At 37.0% G+C, this 23,669-nt stretch overlaps 6 protein-coding genes across 8 annotated transcripts; 2 read left to right on the top strand and 4 right to left on the bottom strand.

The window, feature by feature from the left end:
* Positions 1-565: 565 nt before the first annotated feature.
* Positions 566-3,352, bottom strand: LOC124188580 (protein SPT2 homolog). The gene is made up of 8 exons (XM_046581308.1): positions 3,008-3,352; positions 2,804-2,950; positions 2,611-2,746; positions 2,389-2,543; positions 1,515-2,322; positions 1,332-1,452; positions 1,184-1,272; positions 566-1,121 (listed from the first exon to the last, which is right to left on the bottom strand). The coding sequence occupies exons 1-8, from the start codon at positions 3,065-3,067 to the stop codon at positions 1,018-1,020; spliced, it is 1,620 nt and encodes a 539-aa protein (XP_046437264.1). The 5' UTR covers positions 3,068-3,352; the 3' UTR covers positions 566-1,017.
* Positions 3,335-6,891, top strand: LOC124188579 (histone-lysine N-methyltransferase Suv4-20-like). The gene is made up of 7 exons (XM_046581307.1): positions 3,335-3,542; positions 3,728-3,877; positions 3,961-4,126; positions 4,190-4,302; positions 4,390-4,576; positions 4,660-5,051; positions 5,128-6,891. Exons 2-7 carry the CDS (start codon positions 3,729-3,731, stop codon positions 6,131-6,133), a joined length of 2,013 nt encoding a protein of 670 aa, XP_046437263.1. The 5' UTR covers positions 3,335-3,542; position 3,728; the 3' UTR covers positions 6,134-6,891.
* Positions 6,892-6,957: 66 nt separating this feature from the next.
* Positions 6,958-10,087, top strand: LOC124188581 (neuronal acetylcholine receptor subunit alpha-2-like). 2 transcript variants are annotated; one of them, XM_046581311.1, is made up of 9 exons: positions 6,958-7,200; positions 7,855-8,015; positions 8,079-8,123; positions 8,334-8,432; positions 8,532-8,762; positions 8,834-9,005; positions 9,078-9,230; positions 9,303-9,463; positions 9,553-10,087. In XM_046581311.1, exons 1-9 carry the CDS (start codon positions 7,146-7,148, stop codon positions 9,745-9,747), a joined length of 1,272 nt encoding a protein of 423 aa, XP_046437267.1. In that variant the 5' UTR covers positions 6,958-7,145; the 3' UTR covers positions 9,748-10,087. The 2 variants fall into 2 exon arrangements, with proteins under 2 accessions (XP_046437267.1, XP_046437265.1); XM_046581309.1 differs by having other exon boundaries at positions 7,042-7,200; positions 8,834-9,230.
* A 380-nt stretch (positions 10,088-10,467) lies between these two features.
* On the bottom strand, positions 10,468-16,056 carry LOC124188577. Of its 2 annotated transcripts, none has more exons than XM_046581305.1 (22): positions 15,788-16,056; positions 15,555-15,721; positions 15,405-15,488; positions 15,230-15,316; positions 15,050-15,164; positions 14,824-14,988; positions 14,560-14,757; positions 14,228-14,488; positions 13,988-14,154; positions 13,747-13,908; positions 13,574-13,685; positions 13,332-13,493; positions 13,207-13,266; positions 13,005-13,144; positions 12,807-12,922; positions 12,528-12,729; positions 12,342-12,463; positions 12,161-12,283; positions 12,034-12,099; positions 11,886-11,971; positions 11,713-11,808; positions 10,468-11,524 (listed from the first exon to the last, which is right to left on the bottom strand). In XM_046581305.1, exons 1-22 carry the CDS (start codon positions 15,962-15,964, stop codon positions 10,685-10,687), a joined length of 3,708 nt encoding a protein of 1,235 aa, XP_046437261.1. In that variant the 5' UTR covers positions 15,965-16,056; the 3' UTR covers positions 10,468-10,684. The 2 variants fall into 2 exon arrangements, with proteins under 2 accessions (XP_046437261.1, XP_046437262.1); XM_046581306.1 differs by having other exon boundaries at positions 12,058-12,099; positions 15,788-16,055.
* Positions 16,057-16,263: 207 nt separating this feature from the next.
* On the bottom strand, positions 16,264-18,300 carry LOC124188576 (putative vacuolar protein sorting-associated protein TDA6). The gene is made up of 10 exons (XM_046581304.1): positions 18,135-18,300; positions 17,797-18,000; positions 17,536-17,700; positions 17,367-17,455; positions 17,186-17,299; positions 16,984-17,122; positions 16,860-16,910; positions 16,720-16,780; positions 16,537-16,619; positions 16,264-16,468 (listed from the first exon to the last, which is right to left on the bottom strand). The coding sequence occupies exons 1-10, from the start codon at positions 18,229-18,231 to the stop codon at positions 16,377-16,379; spliced, it is 1,095 nt and encodes a 364-aa protein (XP_046437260.1). The 5' UTR covers positions 18,232-18,300; the 3' UTR covers positions 16,264-16,376.
* A 748-nt stretch (positions 18,301-19,048) lies between these two features.
* On the bottom strand, positions 19,049-23,543 carry LOC124188974 (mitochondrial division protein 1-like). Its single transcript, XM_046581913.1, has 14 exons — positions 23,217-23,543; positions 23,008-23,159; positions 22,795-22,942; positions 22,570-22,718; positions 22,226-22,497; positions 21,530-22,167; positions 21,128-21,207; positions 20,713-21,045; positions 20,516-20,652; positions 20,106-20,440; positions 19,733-20,027; positions 19,440-19,661; positions 19,240-19,366; positions 19,049-19,171 (listed from the first exon to the last, which is right to left on the bottom strand). Exons 1-14 carry the CDS (start codon positions 23,457-23,459, stop codon positions 19,159-19,161), a joined length of 3,144 nt encoding a protein of 1,047 aa, XP_046437869.1. The 5' UTR covers positions 23,460-23,543; the 3' UTR covers positions 19,049-19,158.
* Positions 23,544-23,669: the final 126 nt, after the last annotated feature.

Raw genomic sequence — 23,669 nt, 5'->3', positions numbered from 1 at the left:
TTGGAACCACCTTTAAACCCTGGTGTTTGGTTCCGGAGGTAGCGGCGTTCCATGGGCGAGGAATCCTAGCAGACCCCACGTCCCAAACTCTTTGCATGTTAATTGTTGCCATATTCCTGTCTACTTTTCCGTCAAATTTTCATCCTCTATAGTTAAAAGACGTTAAACAATCACATCCCCCATACGGCGCCGGCTATTTCTTGTTTGAATATCTTGCATCTATACCAAACTAAATCAGATGGTACTCGGGGGCTGCGCCCAGTTGAATCAAAATTACAACGTAAACGACATTTGAACACACACACACACACACACACACACACACAAGATAAATAAATAAATAAAGCCGTTGGCTACACTCGATGCCCTTTAATTATTCAAAATAAGTTGCGAGGGGAAAAAGACAACCCCAAATAGATCTGGTTAAGAACAAGCTTTGAAATGAACCCCCGCAGACGCAGTGAAACTTGAAAGTGATCATCTAACCAAAGACCAAATCTGTGTAACAGTGTTGACTTATGAATAAACAAATGTCGGAAAACGAGTTTCTGTTTGAGGGAGAAAATTAAAGCAAAAAATCAACTTTTAATTCATGACCAATTTTATTACACAAGTGATTGGAATCATCATTATGAAAATGCAAAGGCCTATATAGCCTTCCCGGCTACAAACACCGCATCCGAGATTTTGCTCCGCAGGAATTGCATTGTGCCCACAATAATTATACCAAAAAGTCATTCCCAGAATGAAAACGGTCAACTTCGATGTGACATAATGAATCATTCCACCACTCACATCCCAAAATAGCAACAATTTTGGCGAAGCAAACAAAAACGCCTTTAGAAAAAAGAAACACGATTTAATTCTGTGACTGACGTGGAATAGAAAATAGATCGCTAAACCATGTACAGTACCACAGAAGATAGAAATGTTCCCTGATAAAACGGAAGCATTTTTTTTTTTTTTAAGATTTAATAGATGTAGAAGTGCACTAATGCTGTCGTTGACGATTTGTCATCACTTGCGAGATTTGGCCCTCTTGGCAGAAGCCACCTTTCTCTTTCTTTCTTCTTCTTCCTCTTCGCGCAATAGACGCTCCTGTTCCAGATCTTCCAAAATACCTAGAAAACAAAGAGAACTTGTGAATTTGAACTGAGAAAATCGATAAATCAAACTTGATTACCAATTTTGGTACTGATACACTCTTCTTTCATCTGCTGAGCAAAGCTCGATTCCATGCATTCATCTTCGTCGTCACTCTCGATACGGTATCTATTAAATGATCTGTTAACATACTGTGCTGAACGAAAAAAAAATTTTTGTTAGCGTACCTGTTCCTGTTATAACCAAAAATGTCCTGAATGTGCTTGGAATAATCTTCCGCTTCATCAGGACCGTCGTCGATGAAGTCATCCAGTTCGGAATCTTCTTCTTCGTCACTTTCCATAGACCCTTTAATGATAAAATTAATATTATCGTGCAATTCGACACCAAAAACATGTTAAAATGAATACTTTTGTAGCCCCGATCAACAGGGCGAATATCTCTGTAAGGTGGGAAAGGTCGACTTGGTCCAGCTGGAGGTTTGGCGAGTGTTTTCCCTTTTCCTTGTGGAACTCTTGACAACTGAGGTGGTGGTAGAGCCTTGGGCGGTGGGCCTTTCATTTGGGGAGGCCCTGGTTTATTTTGAATCACTTTTGAGACTCCTGGGCGCTGTCCAATATTTGGTTTCGCAACAGTGCTTTTTTGGTCATCAGCTCGCATAATCGGTTTATTGATCGAACTCGTATTAGGAGTCGGGTTAAGAGTTTTTCCATTCATGAAGGATGGCATTTTCACTGGCTCTTTGGAAGGAATCACTTTAGTTGGTGGTTTTTCTTTACTCTTCGCAGGTACAGCAGGTACAGCAGAATTGTCAGGAGTAGGCCTAATAGGGGGTAATTTTCCTTCTTTGCGTAGTTGACGGTCTCGTTCCTCCTCTTTCCTCCTCATGAGATCTTCTTTTTCTTTCTTGGTCATTAGTCTATTGGATTCTGGTTCTTTTTTTTCAGGAATATCCAATTTCTTTTCAAGCTTTATTGGTTCGTGCTGCTTTGCGGCAGCTAATTTCAAGATCTGATCAAAACTAAGGGAGGCCTCTGGTGGAAGACCCTTGGGTCGAACCTTTTTGGAGACATCTCTATCGTTATTACGTGACTTATTATCAACTTTCAATAACTCATCAACTTTTTCTTTTGACATTATAGGCTTGTTGATGCGTTTTTTTCGATGGGGTGTACCTTCTGCCTCTTCAATTTTGTCAAGAGCATTTTTCACCCTATCCTGTAATTAAAGCAATTTCAGGTTTACATTGGAAGTGTTAAAAATAAAGATTATTTCTAAACTTACCTTGGCATTTCTCAATTCTTTATGAGTTCTCCCTCTTTGTGTGTTACCATTTGAAGTATCTGTGCTACTATACTTGTCAATAAGTTTTTTATATGCTGCAGATGCTTCGTGGGAAACATAGCCGTAATCATCTTCATCTGGTTGAACATCAAGTCCTTTGTACAAGAAAGAAATGTTGTTGGCATAATGTTAACAAAGGAAAACTAAATGTATGGATCTTACCAGCAGCTGTAACAGCTGTATTTAATGAATTCTTAGCTTCATCCAATACTGCCTTGTTACCACTTTTCGTTCTTTTCAACATAGCTTGGACTCTAGCATTGGACTTCCGATCCTGGGCACGCAACGACAGCAATACCTGGAAACATACACAACATTCTAGAACATTCTTTTGTTTGATTATTTATTAAAATACCTCTTTCTTTTTCTTTTCTTCCATCCTTTTTTGTTTCTCTTCATGATCTTTTCGAGCTAAGAAAGCACGAATGCCATCAGATTGAACCCCCGAGCGAGGAATTTTTTTCGAGGCCGATACTTGAGTACTGTATCTTTTGACTTGAACCTAATAAATTTTTTAGTAAAATTACGGATAACGTGAGATATGTGAGAAATGATGTACCGCTTCCTTTGCTTGTTCTTCATTTTGTTTTGCAAGATCTAGTAAATAACTAAAGTCCATTCCACTAAAAGCACGACTACTGCTTGACCCAAAATCAGATGACGTCTGCCACACAAGACATCCACATCAAATCTGAAATCTGAATGAGAGAAACTGCTGTTGATGAAACTAAGATATTATAACCTCCCAAAACTATTTGCGTTGCTATTGATTGAATTGAAATTATATTATTTAAAATGCTTGTAATTTAAAATTCTTTTTTCTCATATTAAAATTTATATTTTTAAATGTTGTAACCAGCTTTTCGGTTACGGCAATATTGTTTACACTTACACAGTGTTTTGTTGCAACGCTGTCCTGTTGTTGGATAAATTGTTTTCTTCATCTCCATCAATTTTCGCTTTTTTAACTCTTCTTTTGTGAAATTAAAGAATAATTCGATCTTGCCAGCAGTCATCGATACTTTTCTAATTCATTTGTGGGACATCTGTAAACTTGCTTGGAAATTTTTCCTATTATGTGTTGAGTTTGACAGGTACACAATACTCCCTAAGGCCATGTCAAAAGAGTTCAAGGCCTAATAATGGATGTAATTTTAGATTTGCTAGTTGTTGATTTATGACAGCTTATATTGTTTGAATATTTGATGAATGAATGCATTTGGCATTCCAAACTGTTTGCAATATGCTTGTTCTACATTTCATTATTGTTTTCTTATAGAATGGTGATCCAGAGTCTAAACAATCGAGCAGCGTTTCGCTCACAAGGATCTGGCATGACTCCTAAAGAGCTTTCAGAGAATGATGACTTGGCTACTGGACTTGTTCTGGACCCTTTTCTTGGTTTCTCCACTCACAAGATGAATCTCCGGTTTGTCTCTCTCTCTCTTTTATGTTAATGTGAAGGTGTTTTGAAATTGCTTTTTCAATCAATTTATCCCATTTGTAATATAGTTATAGGCCACCCAAAGCCAACAGAGAAGAATTAAAGCAAGCTGTCATAGATTTCATTGAACATCAAGATTATGAGAAAGCTTACAAGCAACTGACATCTAGTGATTATGTCTGGAATTTCCTTTCTAACAAGAACAAGCAACAACAAATGAATGTCAAAGAACATGTAAGACTTTTAATCAGTAAAAAATTTTGTTGGCTACCATTTAATAAGCTACTCAATTTTTAGATTGTTCGATATTTGGGGATGTTCCATGAATCAGCAGGCTTCACTATTCAAGCTTGTTACAGATACTCTATGGAGGGACAAAAGGGAGCAAAACTTTGCACTACAAAAAAGTGGCAAGTTCTCTATTAATTTCAAAAATATTATATTTTGTAGAATAACAATGAGAAAAAAATCTTAAAATAATGGTCTTTGTATTTTAGGTATAAAAATGAGCAGATTACTTTATTAATGGGATGTATAGCTGAATTGAGTCCTGATGAAGAAGCTCAACTATTGCACCCTGGAAAAAATGATTTTTCTGTAATGTACAGTTGTCGCAAAAATTGTGCACAACTTTGGCTTGGACCAGCAGCATTTATCAATCATGATTGTCGTTCTAACTGCAAGGTTTCAAGTTTTATCCATTAATTAGCAATTCGGTCAGCTTTAATGTGTCATGTTTAATTTTGTGTATATTTCTTTCTCGATAGTTTGTTGCCACTGGCCGTGGAACTGCCTGTGTTCGAATATTGCGAGATATTGAGGCTGGTGAAGAGATCACTTGTTTTTATGGCGAAGATTTTTTTGGTGACAACAACTGCTTCTGTGAATGTGAAACTTGCGAACGGCGTGGGACTGGTGCGTTTGCTAAAAATAAGAAAAACACTCCCGAAGCTGCCACTAAAGAAGAGCGTTACCGCCTCCGTGAAACACATTTAAGATTGAGTCGTGTGAAAAAGCAGACGGACAAAGAGCCGGCGGCGACAGCAACGAGTCGCTCCTCATCTTCTCGAAATGCAACTACTCCCGTACGATTAGAAGATAGAGAGACTGTGTCCAGACCTCTAGACGTAAAAGAGCTCCGGCGAAAAGGCCTCACCAGGTATGTTTAAAGTTTTAGTGAAAGAATTTATTATTTTCTACTGTGTTTTACTGTAATCTTTTTTACTGGTCATCAGGTACGATGCTGAATTATTGGTTGCTCAAGGTTACGCTATGTGTAACGAGGGAAAAACCAACAGCGAAGAGAGTGCTGGCAGCAGTAGCAGTACTAGTAGCCGCCACGACACGAAAGTTCCTGTCACCACACGTGTAGGTGCCAAACGTCGTCGACGATTACAAACTGGAAAGGAAGTTAATGGAACAAGTAGTATAGCAAGTACTACGCATCAAAATGTTACTAGTGTCAGCGTTGATGATAAGAAACCAACTACTGGAACAGTGAGAAGCCTACGTTCCCGCACGGTTCGTAGTGCTCCAGCTGATGTGGTTCAACCTACCGTTGTGGCGGATTCTGAACCTGTTAGTAACGCTGCTAGTAACGATGGTGCACGATCTGGAATGCGTTTAAGAAACAAGAAAACTCTTGAAACTGCATCACCAACCGAATCATCTGCAGTAAGCTCCCCTGTTGCCACGCCGGAAGCAGAAGGCGTCAGTCGCGGGAGTGACGTTTACGAATTCAACGATATCGAACACGAAAATGGAGTCCAAACGGAAAGTTTGCCAGCATTAGAAAAAGAAATTCCCGCCGAGGTGAGAAAAGAACGCTCTGCTACTCCGCCTCCGCCATCTTCTCGTGAACTTGCATCTCACCAGCCTGCGTTGATGACGTCACCAGGCGGACGTCTCAAACTGACGCTTAGGATGAAGCGCAGTCCTGTTTTAGACGAAGTCATTGAATCTGGTAGTAGTATGGGTGGTAGCCACCTGCATCAACAGAATATGATCCATCCAGTATATGAAGTCCTTCGAGTTGAAGGATTGGAAATGGAACCTGAAAACGAACTGGAACCACCTCACAAAAGCCGAACGCGTCGGACACAAAGACGTAGGTCCCCTTCAGTAGCCGCCGAACCGTCGCGGATGGGAGTGTTGCCGACCACTAAACGATTAAGACTGATATTTGGCAATGAATCGCACACTATCGATCTACCTCCCACGAACTTTTCCTCGGTTGAATGACCTCATTTTCATCTACTAAGTGACCGATAATTGGCCTGACAACTATTTACTAGATTCGACAGTTTATGAAATCGAGTGATAAATCAGCCGAAAAAAAATAAGGAAATGAACAAGTTCGATATCATTTATTCACAATCTGTACTCACACATTCACCTTGATCTATTTAAATGTCTTTTTCCGTTTATCAGCCATTATATTTCCGGATTCCAACGTGACTAGTTGTATCCTCATAAGGCCTACAGATATTTGTCGGCCTCTCGCATTTGACCATCTTTTTTAAGTGTTGAGTCACGCGATTTTAACATATTTTCTTGCGCAGCAGTTCTCTATTTTTGTTTCCCCCTTCAAATTAAAATTAGTGCAGATAGGATTTTGTCTTGATATCATTTTGCGCGTTCTAGCCCTTCCCCGATTCCCCTCTCTTCCAGTTCTGTTCTGTTCTGTTCCTAATGTCCTTCCTTCCTCGTCTAATATTATACTTAAAATTTTTAAAACAACCGAAATTCTGCCCCTGCATGTGTTCACTTTTTGGATCCCCAGTAACACTTTTGATGAGCGGATTATTAGTGGATTACCACCAACTGAAGGTAGCAGCCCAACCGTATTGGTTGAGTTTGCTAATTGTTCGATGAAGAGCTAAGACTTTCCAGACGTTCCGTTCTTTTCAATCTCATTGGGTTCCCTGTTTCGCCCCATTATTGATGGTAGTATCTATTGAAGAGTATGATGACGTTGAATACAATTGTGGACGCTAGAAGTCGGGCTCAATAGAAATCAACTAAGGGATCCGGTTCCAAATACGCAGTTGTGAAATGGATGAAACATCCTTTTTCAGCTCGCCAATCAGATGGCAGCTTCCAAGTCTGCTTTGCTGTTGCCATGCTCTTGGGTTGACTTTTAATTCTATGTTGCCATCAGTCGTACTAGTATATAAACTGGGACATCAGCCATCATCTCTTCACTCACCCAACAGCATTGAAATCTCAACGTTCAACAGGAGCTCTCACGAGGATGTCTCGTGTGCTATTCTTTATCAATCACTGCCTATTCCTCGCCGTTGTTTTAAGTAAGTATAGCTTCACCTTACTGAAAGTAATTCCACAAAATTGATATTTAAGTACCACTTTACGTGTATTTTGTCATTTCTATAAGGACAGCCTAATATTTTGGTAGATTTAAAAAGACAAAAAAAAAATCGCTCGGCACGGTTTTAACTTTTTGAGGCCCACACTCCTATTATCAGCGCTGAAAAAAAAGTATTTAAGTAATAACTAGCAGATAGATGAAGCGTCATTTTGCAATTGAAGCATATTTTTATTGTTAACTATAGTATAGTAAATAATGTAACCGCCAGTCACGTAAAACCCTTGGTAAAACCCCAAGATCCTCCAAACTATAAGCACGTGTCAAGGTCATTTGAATTCCATTAAGCAGTAACTAAGCTTTACTTTTCAAACTGCTGCGTCTCTTGGCTGGCTATTCAGGTGTACTAAATATAACAACATAATTTATGTATTTAGTACGTGAGCGGATAATAATAATCTTAACGGTTACTCTTTTATCGGTTCTAAGTTCTGTCTTTAGTTTACCATACAGAATAAGAATTTCTAATAGTAGCATACAACGATATTGAAGTTCTCCGTAAAGTTGCGTGAATGTAATTTTTTCAATCCCGAAACTGAAATGATTCTATCTAATTAAAATTTTGTATTCTGTTTAGCATGGCAGCCATCCGCTGCTGCAGAAGCTGAATACTTCAACGTTATTGAAAAGCTTCACGTTAATCTCCTACGCTCTTACAACAATCAAATCCGGCCCGTGATAAATCACACAGATGCGCTTAATGTCGAACTTTCAATGAGACTTACCAGCTTTAATTTCGTAAATCTTTTATACATGAATGAAGATAATGAAAATATTTTCTTTTCGATTTTTTTATTTTAGGATGAATTGCAATCCCGCTTCTCTGCCATCGGATTTTTTTTAATGGTATTATTCAAGATTTTAAAAGATGAAAATTATTCAAAAGCTTTTAGTTTAAATTGTTGTGCAATTAAGTTATTTTAAGAATCATAGTTGTTCGTAATTTTTGTTCTGTTTAAATGCGATTATTTAACATGATCATTTAACAAGATTGCTAAACAAGAAGCTTTACAGATTTGCTTAATTATTGTTTTGTTCTTCTGGTTGTTTCTGTAGAGTTGGAAAGATCCTCGTTTCATGTGGTCTCCTGCGGAATATGAAGGACTAACGACCATCCACTTGCCCAATGAGAAAATATGGAAGCCTGATTTTGAGGTGAGTTAATTTATATTTTATTTGTCTTTCAAGCTAATTTCAACTTTAACTAATTACTACAGATTTTAATATTAAAATACGTATTTTTTTTAAATTAAGGTTTACAATTCCTATGGATTACTATCCAAAGAGCGTTCTTTTGCACCGAATGATGTTCTAATAAGTAACGACGGTACCGTTATTTGGGTTCCCATGAGCAATATGGTTTCCATCTGCACCCCTGATGCCACTTATTATCCGTTCGATAGCGTCACATGTACAACGAAAATTGGCTCATGGACGTACAATGCGCTTAAAATCAACATTAGTCCAACGAACAATGAGACAACGGTACAGTGTGCGCATCATCATACAATACTCCGAAGAATAATTTCATATTCAAATTGTGTATTATTTTAAAGGTGGATATCAGAGAACTGATAAACAAAAGAATGTCCGAATGGAATATTAAGTCCACGCAAGTTAGTGTTGAAGTTAAAAAATACGACTGCTGCACCGAACCCTACCAATCGTTGGTCATGAAGTTTACCATTCAAAGGTCTCTATCGACGACCATCACTATACCTACCATAGGTTCATACATTGATTCCTTTACTCCTTTTGTGTTATGTCGCATAGCATTAATGTTTATTCTATTCTCTTTAGTCATCATGGTTCTAATCTTGGCAACTTTCTTCATTCCGCCGGCGATGGATGCAAAACTGATTGTGGGAGTTTTCAATTTGGCCCTATTGTGTGGTTACCTGTTGTACTTTAAAACGGTACTTCCGGCTGGAAATGAAAATACGCCATTGATTGGTAATTCACTTAAAATTCCAAATTATCCTGCCGTATTTAAATCTTAATTTTAATTTTATTTGATTGGGATAGTTTCCTTTTATAATGGGTCTTTGGTCGTGGTGATATCTTCCATCCTATCCACCATTCTCTCTCTACGCTGGACACGGCTTTCGAAATCAGTATCGCCACCGACTTTCATCCGAAGCTGTTTATCAGGCCGTATTGGGACTATCCTTGGGGTCTCACATAAGGTATAATAACTATTGCTCAATGCTCATTTTCTTTATCTGGTTTGTTATAACGATAACTAATTATTATTTTTTAAATATCATTTTTATAGTACACCAGCAATAACCTTTTAGTAGCGAAGGAGCTCACTGAGAAAGTATCGCAACAATTTGTTCACGATGACGGCGAATCTCAAGAAATTGAGATTAAACAAGCTTGGACCAACATTAGCGTAGCTTTGGAACGTATCATGTTGTTCATTTACTTCTCTTTTATTGCCTTCCACGTTATAAGTTTCCTAGGTTGAGTTACGAGAATCATAATTCAAGAGACCAATACCTACTAACTTTGCTACATGTAAGCCTTCTGCTTTGTTGAATGTTTTCATTAATGATGGATTGCTCTATATTTCGGCTATGTAGTGATTTTAGATTACTATTGCTTCATGGTGAGTGCACAAGCTATTTGCGAAGTGAAATTTTTACAAGCGTTATTTCTTCTTGACAATAAAATTGCGCACCGCTAGTGAATCGGTGGTCGTGAATTCAAACAAAAAATACTGTGAGTGATTTCCTTTTTATAAAAACCGCGGAACACACCCAATGCAAGAATGCGGAAAACACAATAAAAGCCAACCAAAATTGAAAGCGCAACAATGCGTCAAATCGTCATTTTCCTGATGTGTCAAAATGGAAGAGCTGACATTACTTATAGCTCTTTACAATAAATTTGCAGTCATGATGACCAATAAACCAGCAGAGAAGGAAGCTGCAATCCAACTATATTATTTTGCAATAAGCACTTCCATAGTAAATTCGTAATTGGATAATTTAATGAGCTTCGGATAAGGAAACATCACCGCTTCCCAGTTCTAACGGAAGTTTGTCTGCGTTTTGCACTTAAATCAGACCGAAAATGAGCGAGTTTTTCAATGAGTGAACTTCAAATTAATGAATGAACCGATGTATCGACAGCAAAGCCACAATTTAATAAAACGTCAGTAAATTAGACATAGATGTGTGAGAAATTCCTAACTGTAAACAATTTATTGATCCTTGGTGAATACTTCAATTTAAAATAAATATATACAATTAAACAATTTTTTTTCCACGTTTTCACTCCACTTTTCACCCTTGTCACACATTTCAAAACATGCAGTTATAAGTATGTATTTTTCTGAAATATGAAGAGCGCCGATTTAAAAAAAAAATTCATGGAAAATATTTTAGATTGGGAGGACAAAGTTAACCCTCGACGGGAGTATGGTAGCCATCACTTGACTGGTCGTCTTTTATCAATCTTGCTAAATTTTCGTTCGGAATTTTTGTCTGAAACGGAAGATTGCGGGGATTTGTTGGCACTGATGAATCCACCTCAGTAGCTAAGTCAGCTTCATTATTTATTTCGTCATAGATGTTACAATTTTCTTCTGTGGTCGTCGAAGATGTTGCTGAGAGCGGTGAATCCTCCGATGACATTCTCGTTGTTGCCTCAGGAGAAGACACTTCATCGACGTCATCTTTTGATTTCGTTGATCTCGGATGGTCGCTTTTCCTTATGGATTTTCGAGACAAAGGCGATGGTAATGGTAGCAATACTGTTTCACGGTTTGCTGATCCAATGGATGGTACAGATGATCCGGCAGCATTCAATCTAGCGGCAAGGAGGCAAGGAGATATCTCCACCGTAAAGCGCGAGGTCGTTGCTGGACTTTCTGGCGGAAGTGTGCCTGGAGGAATCACAAGGGGTGGAAGCGTGGGCGATGGTTGAACGTGGGTAGAGGACGAATTCTTGTGGGTGAAACTGATTTTGCAACCATATTTTTCCAATTCTTGTTGTGTCAATCGCTTGACCACCACAGAACATTGCACGGAAGGCGCCGAACGCAATGGTTTAGGTAGTGGACAATTAGAAGAAGCTTCAGGAACAGGAGATGTAGTAACTAAAGCTGGAACGGCTTCCGTCAGGACGTCAGGTTTCGTTGGTGATGTAGCAAGATTAGAAACAGCTTCCTTTGACTTCATTTTGTCAACCCCAGTTTCCGAATCTTCTTTCTTTTCATTTGGTTTCGATTCAACCTGTCGCTATATTACGAATAGATTGATAATGAATTTAAATAGTAGGCAATATGTTAAACGAGTATAAAGAAATCAATTAAAATTGTCTTTGAAGTAAAAAAATATAAAGTTGCTTTCGGAAGAATTTTAAAAAATACTATAATTAATTCTTTTTCAACCATGAGCTGGCCTAGATATCATTCTAAAATACACACTTTTTTGTTAACTCTTGAAGGAGCAGGATGAGGAGAAAACACAATCGGAAGAGGGATGACAGGCTGTTTAAATAGTTGACGCTTCTGCTTCTTCGACTAAAAAATAAAAATTGAAAAATTGATTGAGCACAACTTTACACTATTCAAACATGACGAATGTTCATATCCATTACCGGTGTTGGAATTTTGTTGGTGGCTAACGCCGGATGTTTAGGAAGTTCTTCCTCTTCCGATTCTACCTCAACTACGTTTCTTTTTTCTGAAAAATACATGGACATTAATAGAATGTAACTAAATTTGTAATTTTAGAAGTGCTAATACTTTTACTAGAACCGCTTCTCTCACTTTTTTTATCAAGAAAACCACCTTGACATCCACCTAAATTTCCTACAAATCCAATCAAAACATCATCAGACTCATTGTGGTTAAAATAATTTGAATAATTTACTTTCAACAACCGCTCCGTGTTTAAACTTTTTGACAATATCTGGACTAAGGTTAAATTTGCCCAGATTTTTAAAGATGTTTCGAAGAAAACGATTTTTAGCCGATTCCCACGAACGATTGTACTCTAGGATTTAAAAATATTTTAAGGAACGGGAGTAAGGATAATAAATTGAATTACCTACTATGTAAAATCTTATCTTGGATGTCAACCCATAACTTCTTTCCTCGTACTTCCTCGTATCTGTTTGTCTTGGCGATGTAGTCAATGATTAACTTGTCTTCTTCTAAAGTGTACAACCTGGGCCTGGTAACCATGAACAGGACTGATTACGTTAAATGTCTTCCTATTAAAGACTACCAAAACATACACAGATTTTTGCGGTTTCACAGAAGATGTAGCCACCAATTTGTCCTCGTCGATATCACTATCCCGCTCGCTTGAGGAAGACGACTCATTGGAACGGAATCTCTGAATTACGTTTTTTTCGAGAGCGTACTCCTTAGATTCTAAGTCTTTTAGGATAACGTCATGAAACCGACGCTTAATAGATTTCCAGTCCTGTCCTGTAGCTAGGGGATGCAAATAGGTTTTTTAAATTAAAAAAACAAACAAACAAACAAAGTGTATAATTTTTTTTAAATTTTACTTTTGAAACATGATCCTTGAATATCCATCCAAAGTTTCCTCCCAGATATGTCAGAATATCTCTTGTTGAGAATTATGTATTGAAGAATACATTTATCCAGTTCGACAGAAAAATCTCTGAATATAAATATTTTATAGACAAATTTTTAAAAGTAAGAGGATGTAACTACTGTTCTCTATTTGTTCTGTATCAGCTTACCCAGCGCGTTTTGGGGTGATTTCCCTCACCCTCAATGATTTTACAGATTCCAAATCTTCCAAGTCGCTGCCAGAAAGACTACTTTCTGCTATGACCCTCGGTGATGATGTCTTAACTTTTGTTGGTGATGGCATCGATACCTAACCATCACAGTGGAATTCATAACTTAAAAGGTACGAAAAAATAAATAAAAAAGTTTTACCACGTTCGGTTCAGAATCACTAATTTCATCAGCCGTTGAGGATTCATTTTGGCTCATGGACTGCAAATCATTAAAAAGAATATTTGCAAACAATATAAAAAATTTACTTAAGCTTCACTAAATACCAGTTTCTTTCTTTCTGACGAGGACGAACGTGAGTTTTCATTCATCGAGCGACTAAAAAGGTTGCGTTCACTTTTCGTCAAACCCTTGTAGGTGTCGAGATTTGGAAGAATAAACTGGCGAAATCGATTTTGTAAAGATTGCAATGAGTGCTTGTGAAACTCCTACAAAAATAGAAAAAAAAAACATTTTTGAATTACACAATTATTTCCCGTAATCAAAATTATCTCTCCATTAAACTTACACGATTAACTATTTTCCAAGTAGTGTTTCGTTCAACTTTATCATGCAAATTTTTGTAAAGCAAACACTTTAAAATAGCCAAATCTTCTTCGATGGAGTATTCAACAAGTATCCTAAAGAAATAATTCATATAGTTATTTCAGAAATACCTAAAAATAGACATACTAAGCAAACTTTTTTCCAGAAGAGCAACTTTCAACTTTTTCGGAAGATGAACCCGAATGTAGTAGTTTTTTGCCTTTTCGAGGAGAGGTTCGTGTTACAGCTTCCCACGAATCATGTCCTTTCAATATGTTATTGATGTTTATTGAACCATCATAGGGTGACTTGCCCAGTCTGAACAAATTTTTAGAAAAAACAATTATTATTTATCATTTCGCGCAATTAATCGTTAGGCTTAAAATAACAACCTTACCTGAAATTTTCCAAGTCAAGAAGATCTCCACACTTGATGCATTCTTCTACGTATTCAGCTTTAAAAACGTCAGAATCAATTTCATCGATGTCCTCAATCACTTCAGGAAAGACAAGTTCTATGGAGTGGCAGCTATGAGGCGTCTCCCCGAAATTCCCTCCGCATTTCTAAACAACAATATGTGAATAAGAAATGAATTCCTCGAAAACTGGAATAATATCTATCGTGTGTAAAACGAACCTCAATTTGTTCTTTCAATTTACTACATTTGCCTTCCAATTCCAAATTGTTCTCATGGTGACAAGAACGAGTTCGGCGCATATAAAATTCGATGGGGTCACCGTTTGATTCCTTCCGAAAAAGATTGTTTAGTATCATCGCCAGACAACTGGGGGTCAGAGGATTGTTCTCTTCCTTGTTTATTTCCTCAGTTATTTGTAGAGGATTGTTCTCTTCCTTGGTTATTTCCTCAGTTATTTGTAAATGCACCATTTCTTCCACCTGAAAAGCGAATGAAAATCAAAAATAAGTTTAGATTAAGAACCAATCGATCTAAGACAAAATGTACTTACTTTGCTCGATGAAACATGTTTTTTCCCTCTCGTGATGAGTTCATCGACTATGACCGTTTCATTTGTCTGATTTATTTTTTCTCTGACAGATGAAAGACTAATATTAGGTGATTCTTGCTCATCTACAGAAGCGACCTTATCAATTGTCGTAGGTTTCTTTGGACTCACACTGCATGACGAAATACTACCATTCTCGATCTGAAACGTGGTTGAACTTTCATATGTTAAATTTGAAGAAAAATACGATAGTTTCTGATTGCTCACCTCTACGGATTTATCTGGTGAAGATGCGGATGAGTTACCACTGAACGAAACCCGACTGAAAAGATTACGTTCACTATTCGTGAGACCTTTATATTTCTTGAGGTTGGGGAGGATAAAGCGGCGAAATCGGTTGTGTAATGACTGATAGGAATGGTTAGGAAATGTCTACAAAACAAGAAATAAAATAAGCTTCATTTTATGCTTTAATTTTGATGAGCAAACCTACTCTATGAACTATTTTCCATGTAGCGTTCCCTCCTACTTTATCATACAAGTTATTTGCCAGCAAAAACCTCAAGATTGCCAAATCTTCTTCAATGGAATACTCAACACGGCGACTCCTATAAGAAAAGATTTCTTAAGTAAATTTATCAAGCAATTTAAAAAGGGAAATTTTCCTTATTACTTTTTTCCTGGGTTGTTGCTTTTGAATTTTTCTGGAGAGGTTTGGAGAGGTAATCCAAAGTCTGGAAGCTTTCTGCCTTTCTGAGGACTTTATAATAAATAACGAGGAAAAAGAGAGCATTATTTCATAGCAACACTTAAGTACTGGGTATTTTACTATTTTGAATCAATAATACCTAGTTCTTGATACAGAGTCCCATGTTTCATATCCTTTCATAATCATGTTGATGTTGATTGAACTATAAGGTGACTTGCCGAGCCTATAATTTTTGTTCATTAAATCATGTTGTATCAACTATTCTGTCTTTGACATGGGAAGCACTTACCTGAATTGCTCCAGATCAAGAAGATCTCCACACTTCATGCATTCTTCTATGTACTCAGCTTTAAAAAGGTCAGAATCGATTCCATCAATGTCTGTAATATATTCAGGAAACACAAGCTCTATGGCATGACAACCTCTAGGTTCCTCCCCAAGATGTCCTCCACATTTCTGTTTTCACAAGAACAAATTATTTTGTATAATATCATGCTAGCTATATAAATGTTATTCCACTACCTTAATTTGTTCTTTTAGTTTCTTAAACTTTTCTTCTTTTTCTACGTTGTCCTGACGACCTAACCGAGTTCGTCTTAAATAGAAGTCGATTGCCTCACCATTTGAATCTTTTCTAAACAGATTGCTTAATATTAGTTCAAGGAAGTTTTCATCTTCCATTTCTATATCCTCAGCCATTGGAAAAAAAGTATGTTTCCCAAAACACACAGCCACACTCAAACACAGTTTTAAAAACGGACACTTCTGCTCAACAGCAGTCAACACTCTACTGACTCAACAGAACGTTGTCTGATTTATTTTTTTTCTTCTTCTTCGAATGAAATGCAACGACGCCAGATAACGTTTATGTACTCGGGCGCACCAAGGCGCCATTTTTAAAAACAGAAAAAGCAGTAAAAACAGAGTGGTAAAAATTCTTAACCAAATGCCAATGCTTGCTGTAAAAAGTAACGGAAGACATTGTTTAACGTTCTAAATTTAACGTTCTAAATATATATTTTTTCTTTACATTTGCTGGGTGACAAAGTAAAGTGGGGTCTAAACGCTTCGTGTAAAGGAAGTTTCTGTTTCAAAATTTCTGTTGTAACCATCAGTAGTTTTGCATAGAAGTTTTAGGCTCCGGATCTGGGAAATCTACTTTGCTTCTCGGACCACTTGGCCCCGAGCCAAGTTCACATTCACCTATTTCACAAAATACAATAAAATTTTCAGTGATAATGTTATTATGCCATATTTCCATTTTTTATTACCTGTCACGATTTCGTATTCACACCCTTCTGCGCTGTTACCCCAGTCCCCGAGGAAATTTAACCAATTTAAATTTCCTTCATAGCTGCAACAAATAATTTAGTTCTCAATGATGTATCATTTTAACCCGACTAACCCGAATGTAACCGTAGGAAGATAAATTATTTGATAAAAAATGGACACACCTTATATTGCTGGGCAACCATGGAATTATAATAAGGTTATCCCACGTTGTCCAAGCCATTCCTGCAGGTCCATAAAAACTTCATTTAACAGTTTTTTAAAAATCAATATTGTTAGATTATTTTTGAATATATATGCTTTCCTTCGTCTGTGAAATCCTGAAGAGGCAGGCCAGGGACGTAAGTGTGTACATCTAATACCACATCAATATTGGTAAACAATCGTTTAAAATAAGGCGAGAGATTAATATGAAATTATCTATAGACCTGCTGATCCCCAGAGACCGTGTGAACCATTAGCACTGTACACAACGGGATGAGTTCCAATAAGTTCAACTGTTTGCGGATACTGTGGTTCATACCTTCCTTCCATTTCAGAAGGTTCGTCATTGTAATCCCGACCAACCTACTCTCCACAAAAAACTATTTGTCATTTGCATCACAAACGTTAAGGAAAAGATATTCATACCGCAGCTCGAACTTCTTCCCCAACAAAGAACTGAAAATTGTTTGTAGTTTCATTCCAAGTATAATAAGCACCGAAGCTATGAACGTTAAGGTGAATCATATACGGCTTTCCATTCTTCGAGGGGAAATTGCAAAGATTAGTTTTCATTATTTTTATTTTTACGCATGTAAAAATAGCTAACTCTAAAACGCAGAGCATTATGTTCCCAGTCACCCACGTGATTTCCAAGATTTTTCTCTGCTCCTACACAACTTCCGTTAACTGGGACACCTGTAATTTGTTATAAGGAATTTTACAGTTGTGGAAAGCTTTTTACGCAAGAATATTCATCAAATAGGTAAATACCCTACCTACACACGCATCCTTTCCACGATTATACGGGTAAAACGCGAAATAAGAGACATCGAGGGTATTAAATGCATCGTCGTATTCGCGGTAGATTGTGTAGACAGGCACGCCTCCCATCTCGATCGACTGGCCGAAAAATACATCCAGGTTGTAACAAGCGGGGCAATCTATCTTTGTAAAATTTCCAACCCCAATGGGGAATAATTTGATAGAATAGGAGATAATTACTAAAACCTATAAAAATACTATTCAAATAGTCGTACCCAAAGGTTCGCGTGTTTGCATGTGTAACACTGAGCTGTTTTCTCCGCCAATCAGAGTTTCGGGGGTTACATAGTCTTGGATAATTGTACCTTCCTCATCTTGAATTGTAACTTCGGGCAAAAAAAACTCCACTGTGCTAGGTAGAAAACTTTCTTCGCTGTGTAGCCAAATCAAAGGAGACCACGATCGGATAAGTTGTTCGACTAAATAAATAAAAATATATTATAAGCTGTAGTAGGATAAGACGTTGATTAGCTAGAGAAAAATCCCGATTCCATTCCTTGGACAAAATAAATTGTCTTAATTTTACTAAATTCCATCGTACGCGTGTGTTTACCTTCGGGTGTTATCGATTCAGAAGGATGCGCAATCAATCCACAGACGAAGACGAAAAGGTGAAACCATTTTCGTATATTTTTCCCTTGTTGATGCATTGGATATAATACAATGTACGTTGACGTTGACTATGTATCGAATGCAAAATGTTTCCGTCTAACTCCCAACCACAGGATAGAAGACTGACGAGCCATTTTTTATCATGTAGAATTATGACTGGTATCTACATTATTTATTTCAATCCTATGTAATCTCCAGCTTTCTACAATACTTCTGTCACAAATGTATTTAGTCAATAATATCACGCCTCCATGAATTAAGTAAAGACAGTACGTCAGCTCTGACGTCAAAACACCCATGGCAGCTTAAGCCACTGTTTACCATCAGTCAATATTTCGGTCTGGATTGCATTGTTATCTGTTAGTCTGTTACGATCTAAGACAAGCCGATATACATTTGTATATTATCACATAATAATTCTACCGTTTTTCTTATTGTTTATTTAAAAAAAAAAAATTTCTTTGTTTATTATTTATTTGTCAAAAGTCAAAATTATAGCCTTTTTAATAGGGAAAATAATGTTCCAGAAATCCAGGCCGATTAAGAATATTTCTTTTTCAATTAAAACGCTAAAACTTCTATAAAATCGCATGATTTATTATATATAGCCCTGTAACCTGTTTAATTGCAACTTGACTAATAAAATTAACTTTTATCGAATTTCAAATTCAATTAACCCATAGTACAGGTTTCGTATATATACGAATACACAACTTACTTACAATACTAGTGTTGTTGCGCTTTCATCCCTGGTAAAAAATACGTTCTGGTGAAGGTTGCCAGGATACATATTATTTAAAAGTGGAGTCTACTTTAAAAAAAAAGAAAGAAAGGAAATAAAATAAAAATATAGAATTTAACAATAATTGGCTGTTTATGGCCATTGTATTGTAGATCAGTCCTATAAACGGAAAAGAACGATGCTCAACAATCAAGACTTTTCTTAATCGATTGGAAGATTTCTGTTAATATCGCCATCTGTCAAGAGTAAATAATATTTTTTATTAAACAAACCGAAAAATAGAAATTAGAATACGAAAATTTACATCTTCAGAACTTTATCTCGTCCTCCAGAAACAACTCGTTGTGAGTCAGGGCTCCAATCAACAGCAAATACTTCATCACCGTGTCCGGGCAAGTCCAAATGCAACTTTTTTGTTTTCAAGTTCCAAACTAGAATTGAATACAAAGACAAATTGCGTCAACTCTAAAATTAAATGAATATCGCATTTAATTCAAACCCTACCTTTCAAAGTAGAGTCTGCACTTCCGCTAACAAGAAGCCGAGAATCGGCCGACCAGGAAATTTGGTAGACGGCTTGTACGTGACCTCGAAGAGTCGTTATGAAATTGCCTGTTCTTCCATCCCAGATTTTTATCGATTTGTCGAAGGAGGCTGAAGCAATCAATCTCGAATCGGGAGAAAATTTGACGTCATTAACCAATTGTTGATGACCCGTCATACGAGCTAAAAATACAGAGAAAATCAGAATTATGTGTTAAATAACTTCACAACATGCCAAACCACTTAAACATCACCTAAATGCTTTTTATCTGTTTCAGGATTCCATAAAAACAGAGTGAAATCGTCCGAACCAGACACTAAACGTTCGGGACCGACTTGTTGAACTAGATTATATCGGTCCAGAGCTTTTTTCTGTGCTTCTTCGGGCGTCAAAGTTTTCTGAGTGCGCCCAAATTCTGCTGGTTCGAAAGCGCCAGTTCGTAGAACGTAGTCGGTGCTCAACGCTAATGTGTTGACCCAATGAGCATGCCCTTGCAATGTCCTGCATAATATTCCGTCTTCAGATCGCCAAACTTTTACTGTCCGATCCTGTAACCACATTTTGTTAATTTTAAGTAAATAAATATTGAGTTGGTTCGTATATATTTTGAAAACGACTGTAATTACCTGAGATGCGGAATATATGAGTCCTGTTCCACCCCACCTTATACATGATACCCCTTGTTGATGACCAGCAAGGTTAATCAAACAAGTACCAAGAACTACATCCCATATCCGGACGTCACCATCTTTGGAAGAACTTGCTAACTTCCTGCACTGTGGGTTCAAGTGAAAAGGTTCCCAAACAAGCCAGGTCACCCACTGTTTATGACCCACAAGTGGTTTGCCTTTCTGTGTCCCAGTTGCGGCATCCCACAACCGAATTTCACCACTTTTGCAAGCTGATGCCAAAGTCTGTCCATTGGGGGCCCAAGCAGTGCACAGAACCCAATGTCTGTGTCCTGTAAAATAAAATATTGGCATAAAACGTGACTGTTTAAAACAGGAAATTTTTTGCAATTTCAAAGCTATTTTACCTTTACATGTGAACAAGGGACTTTCTGTATTTAAGTCCCAGAATCTGACAGTGGTATCACCTGAGCCACTAGCCAACTGCTTCCCATCAGGACTGAAACTTACTGAAATGACAGCTTCTGAATGTCCAGGTAAAGAACTAGAAAATTAAATGTATTTATATTAGTTATTGACCAATAAATGCTATTATTTTATTTACCTTGTGCATCTAGTCACCGCTCTGACTTGAAAAACAGCTTGAGGTTGATAGATAATTTCCAATACTTTTTCACTGTCCAATACTACGTTTTTGAGAGCAGCAGCAAGGTTACTTGTAACTTCTACATCTTGAACAAAAAATGTATAGGGAGTAGCTTCATCGTCACTCTTTTTAACGAATGCATTGCAAATCAACTGCAAGTTTGCTGTAGTTATATTGAGAGGTAAATCAATCGGAGACTCCAAAAGTTCGCCACTTTCGGATTTGAACTGTGCAAGAACATGACCAACTTCTTCCTTTTCATCGGACTCTGATAACTTCCTTTTTGAAATCCTGTTAATACGTACATAATATTAGAATAGAACATGCATTTCAATCTGTTTAAGTTGCCATAAAAACAAATTACATGTCTCACTCATGGACACTTACATTTTCGTTTTTTCGACAGCGACACACGTGTTTTACTGTCTCGGCATCTAACGGTGATTTTCTGAACTTGAAATTACATTCCGAAAAAAATTCGGAAACGGAAATTTAAAAACAAATTGCAGCAAATAAGAATGGTGTACGAATCCTAAGAAAACTCTTATAAATCTGTTATGACTTAAAATATTTCAAGGTTAAATTAAAATGAGGCAACTACGTAAACTATGAAAGACTAATCAATTCATGCAACATTGATTCAATCATTCAAGATTCAATTTTGACAATTCCTCCAAGAAATTTTAAAATTCTCAAAAGCACTTGCCGATCATGGTATTTTATTTTTGTCCAGCAGTTCAAGGAATACAAAACATAATTAAAAGACAGGCATTTACGCGCGTTTGGCTTTTTTCTTAATGTTCATTTTTTTCAATGTTTTCTTCTTGATCTGCTTAGGTTTCGAATCGGCTTTCTTTACCTCTTCTTCGACAGCTTCTTCAACATCATCTTCAGCGTCGTCACCATCTTCAGCGTCGTCACCTTCTTCAGGGTTTGCTCCAACTATTTTCTCTTCTAGAATATCTAATTCTTTCATGTACTCTTCTTCCAATGCATCGCCTTCGTCTTCACTGCTGTCATCAGCTGGTTTCGCTTTCTTTTTCTTTGAAATCTTTTCTGATTTATCTTGACTTTTGGGTTCGTCTTCAACATCAGATGCTTCAGTTGTTCTTTTCGTCTTCTTCACATTTTTGGGAGCTTTGCGTGACGTCTTGGCTGCAGCTGTTTTCTTTTCGTCGATTTCAGCATCAGACATGTCTTCGTCGCCATCTAGTTCCAAAACCTTTTCAGGCGCTTCAATGTCTTCAATAGCAGCGTCTAAATCCGTATGTTGGTATCCTTCGTCTTTAATCTTTTTAACTTCACCACTAGGGTAAACAGCAACTTTCCAACCAGGTGCAAGTGTGCTAAGATCGTCGATCAGGGGCTCGTCGCGTTTCTTGGAGACTGGCAATGTAACGGAATCTCGAGTGGCTAAACCAAAACCAATAAATATTACAGATTCCGCAAAGCACAATATTAATTAAATTACCAAAACTGACGTAAATTGGAACAGTCCATGTGTTGTTTCCGAATCTAATATATAAGCTCCGAATATTTTCAAATTTCCCGGGGAAATGTTTTGGCATGCTTTCATAAACTGCCATGATATTCTCGATTATTTGCTTCTCAGTTTGGTTTGACAATCCAACCTGCATCTGTGTACTTGAGCCTTTATTCGACATAGACATCATACTTGTAGCTAGAGCTCGGTTAACTTCGGCTAAAAGATCTTCAGCTTCAATATCGATTGACACAGGTAATCTTAAAGTGATACAAATTAATGATTAGATAATTAAATATTACTTCTTGAAACACGAAATTATGATAACATACTTTCCAGCTTGATAAAATGCTTTACCAAGATATCTTGGAATAAACTTGGCAATTCTTTTGTCAACCAATACAACATCAAAACGCTTAGCAAATTTTCCTCTTGCCTCAAATGGTTTAAATTCAATTCTCAACTGTCTCAGGGGCATTACCTAACAAAATTTAAATTTTACAGTTAAGTATTGATTGTAATGGTTAAAACTAATTATATTAAGTAGGAGAACTCACCTCAGATATGAAAGAAACATTTTTGCTGTCAAGAAGTTCTTGATAGTGTTGAGTGGTAGGTTCATGATTAACCTTCCATCCTTTTTCCAAATCTTGGACAATCAAACAAATGTCACACTCATCATTCAAAAATGGATGTGGTACCTTACTAAAAAATAAAATACAAATTAATTTTGGTAAATTAATACCTAAGCCTGTAACTTTTTAACATACACTCTAAAGGGTTGTGGATCAGAACTTGAAATCTTTATGGCTGACACAAGAAGATTTATAGGGTGTGGTTCGCTGTCAAATAGTTGTCCACCTTTCGTTTTCTGAAGAGTTAGCTCATGTGCTTTGAAAGCTGCGCTAACAGCTGCTTCAACCTAAAACATTTACAAAATCAAAAACTGAAAACTACAACATATTTTTCATTTACTTACCGAACTTTTTTGTAATTCACATTTTGAAGTTATCGATGGATCCTGCATATTAACATACTCGGATGGAACGTCAACCGGATGGGTTACATTTTTTTTCTGAGATTTTTTTTTCTCTGTTTTCTTTCCAGCAGGGGGTGTCTGAGTTCCTTTCTTCGCTGGAGAAACCGTAGATTTCTTAGCAACGGATTGCTTCTTTTGTGTAGCTGTTACTGGCTTTGGTGACTTCTTAATTTTAAGACCCATTTTGGTGGTTGAATTCAGCCCGTACGAATGAAGTTTGTGTGATCCACGTGTTTTCGGTTTGATTATGGCGTCTGCCAGAAGGTGTTGCCATTATGCCATCAAAGTAAACCAACTACATCGCATTAAGTCCAGTATGATTTTTGAAAATAAACAAAATTATATAATACTTAATAATCTCATTAAATTAATTATCCTGACTTTTTACCAAAA

This window comes from Daphnia pulex, chromosome 2, assembly GCF_021134715.1.
Source record: "Daphnia pulex isolate KAP4 chromosome 2, ASM2113471v1".
NCBI lineage: Eukaryota > Metazoa > Arthropoda > Branchiopoda > Diplostraca > Daphniidae > Daphnia > Daphnia pulex.
Note: the sequence above shows the minus strand (reverse complement) of the source record. Positions and strands in the feature narration are given on the sequence as shown.

Bases quoted from the DNA above. Each gene is read 5' to 3' on its own strand.
- LOC124188580 (XM_046581308.1), bottom strand. From the start codon at position 3,067: ATGGACTTTAGTTATTTACTAGATCTTGCAAAACAAAATGAAGAACAA. The intron at 2,544-2,610 runs GTAAGATCCATA...TCTTGTACAAAG, and splicing joins TACAGCTGTTACAGCTGCTG to GACTTGATGTTCAACCAGAT. The intron at 1,122-1,183 runs GTAATCAAGTTT...TTTGTTTTCTAG, and splicing joins GTGTATCAGTACCAAAATTG to GTATTTTGGAAGATCTGGAA.
- LOC124188579 (XM_046581307.1), top strand. From the start codon at position 3,729: ATGGTGATCCAGAGTCTAAACAATCGAGCAGCGTTTCGCTCACAAGGA. The intron at 3,878-3,960 runs GTTTGTCTCTCT...TTTGTAATATAG, and splicing joins ACTCACAAGATGAATCTCCG to TTATAGGCCACCCAAAGCCA. The intron at 5,052-5,127 runs GTATGTTTAAAG...ACTGGTCATCAG, and splicing joins CGGCGAAAAGGCCTCACCAG to GTACGATGCTGAATTATTGG.
- LOC124188581 (XM_046581309.1), top strand. From the start codon at position 7,146: ATGTCTCGTGTGCTATTCTTTATCAATCACTGCCTATTCCTCGCCGTT. The intron at 8,124-8,333 runs GTATTATTCAAG...TTGTTTCTGTAG, and splicing joins CCATCGGATTTTTTTTAATG to AGTTGGAAAGATCCTCGTTT. The intron at 9,231-9,302 runs GTAATTCACTTA...TGATTGGGATAG, and splicing joins TGAAAATACGCCATTGATTG to TTTCCTTTTATAATGGGTCT.
- LOC124188577 (XM_046581305.1), bottom strand. From the start codon at position 15,964: ATGGCTGAGGATATAGAAATGGAAGATGAAAACTTCCTTGAACTAATA. The intron at 15,165-15,229 runs GTAATAAGGAAA...CTTTTCTTATAG, and splicing joins AGCAACAACCCAGGAAAAAA to GAGTCGCCGTGTTGAGTATT. The intron at 13,494-13,573 runs GTAAGTTTAATG...CTATTTTTGTAG, and splicing joins CTTGGAAAATAGTTAATCGT to GAGTTTCACAAGCACTCATT.
- LOC124188576 (XM_046581304.1), bottom strand. From the start codon at position 18,231: ATGCATCAACAAGGGAAAAATATACGAAAATGGTTTCACCTTTTCGTC. The intron at 17,123-17,185 runs GTATGAATATCT...TGTGGAGAGTAG, and splicing joins GGGAAGAAGTTCGAGCTGCG to GTTGGTCGGGATTACAATGA. The intron at 16,620-16,719 runs GTGTGTCCATTT...TATTTGTTGCAG, and splicing joins TGGTTGCCCAGCAATATAAG to CTATGAAGGAAATTTAAATT.
- LOC124188974 (XM_046581913.1), bottom strand. From the start codon at position 23,459: ATGGGTCTTAAAATTAAGAAGTCACCAAAGCCAGTAACAGCTACACAA. The intron at 22,943-23,007 runs GTATGTTAAAAA...TTTATTTTTTAG, and splicing joins GATCCACAACCCTTTAGAGT to TAAGGTACCACATCCATTTT. The intron at 22,168-22,225 runs GTAATTTAATTA...GTTTTGGTTTAG, and splicing joins TCCAATTTACGTCAGTTTTG to CCACTCGAGATTCCGTTACA.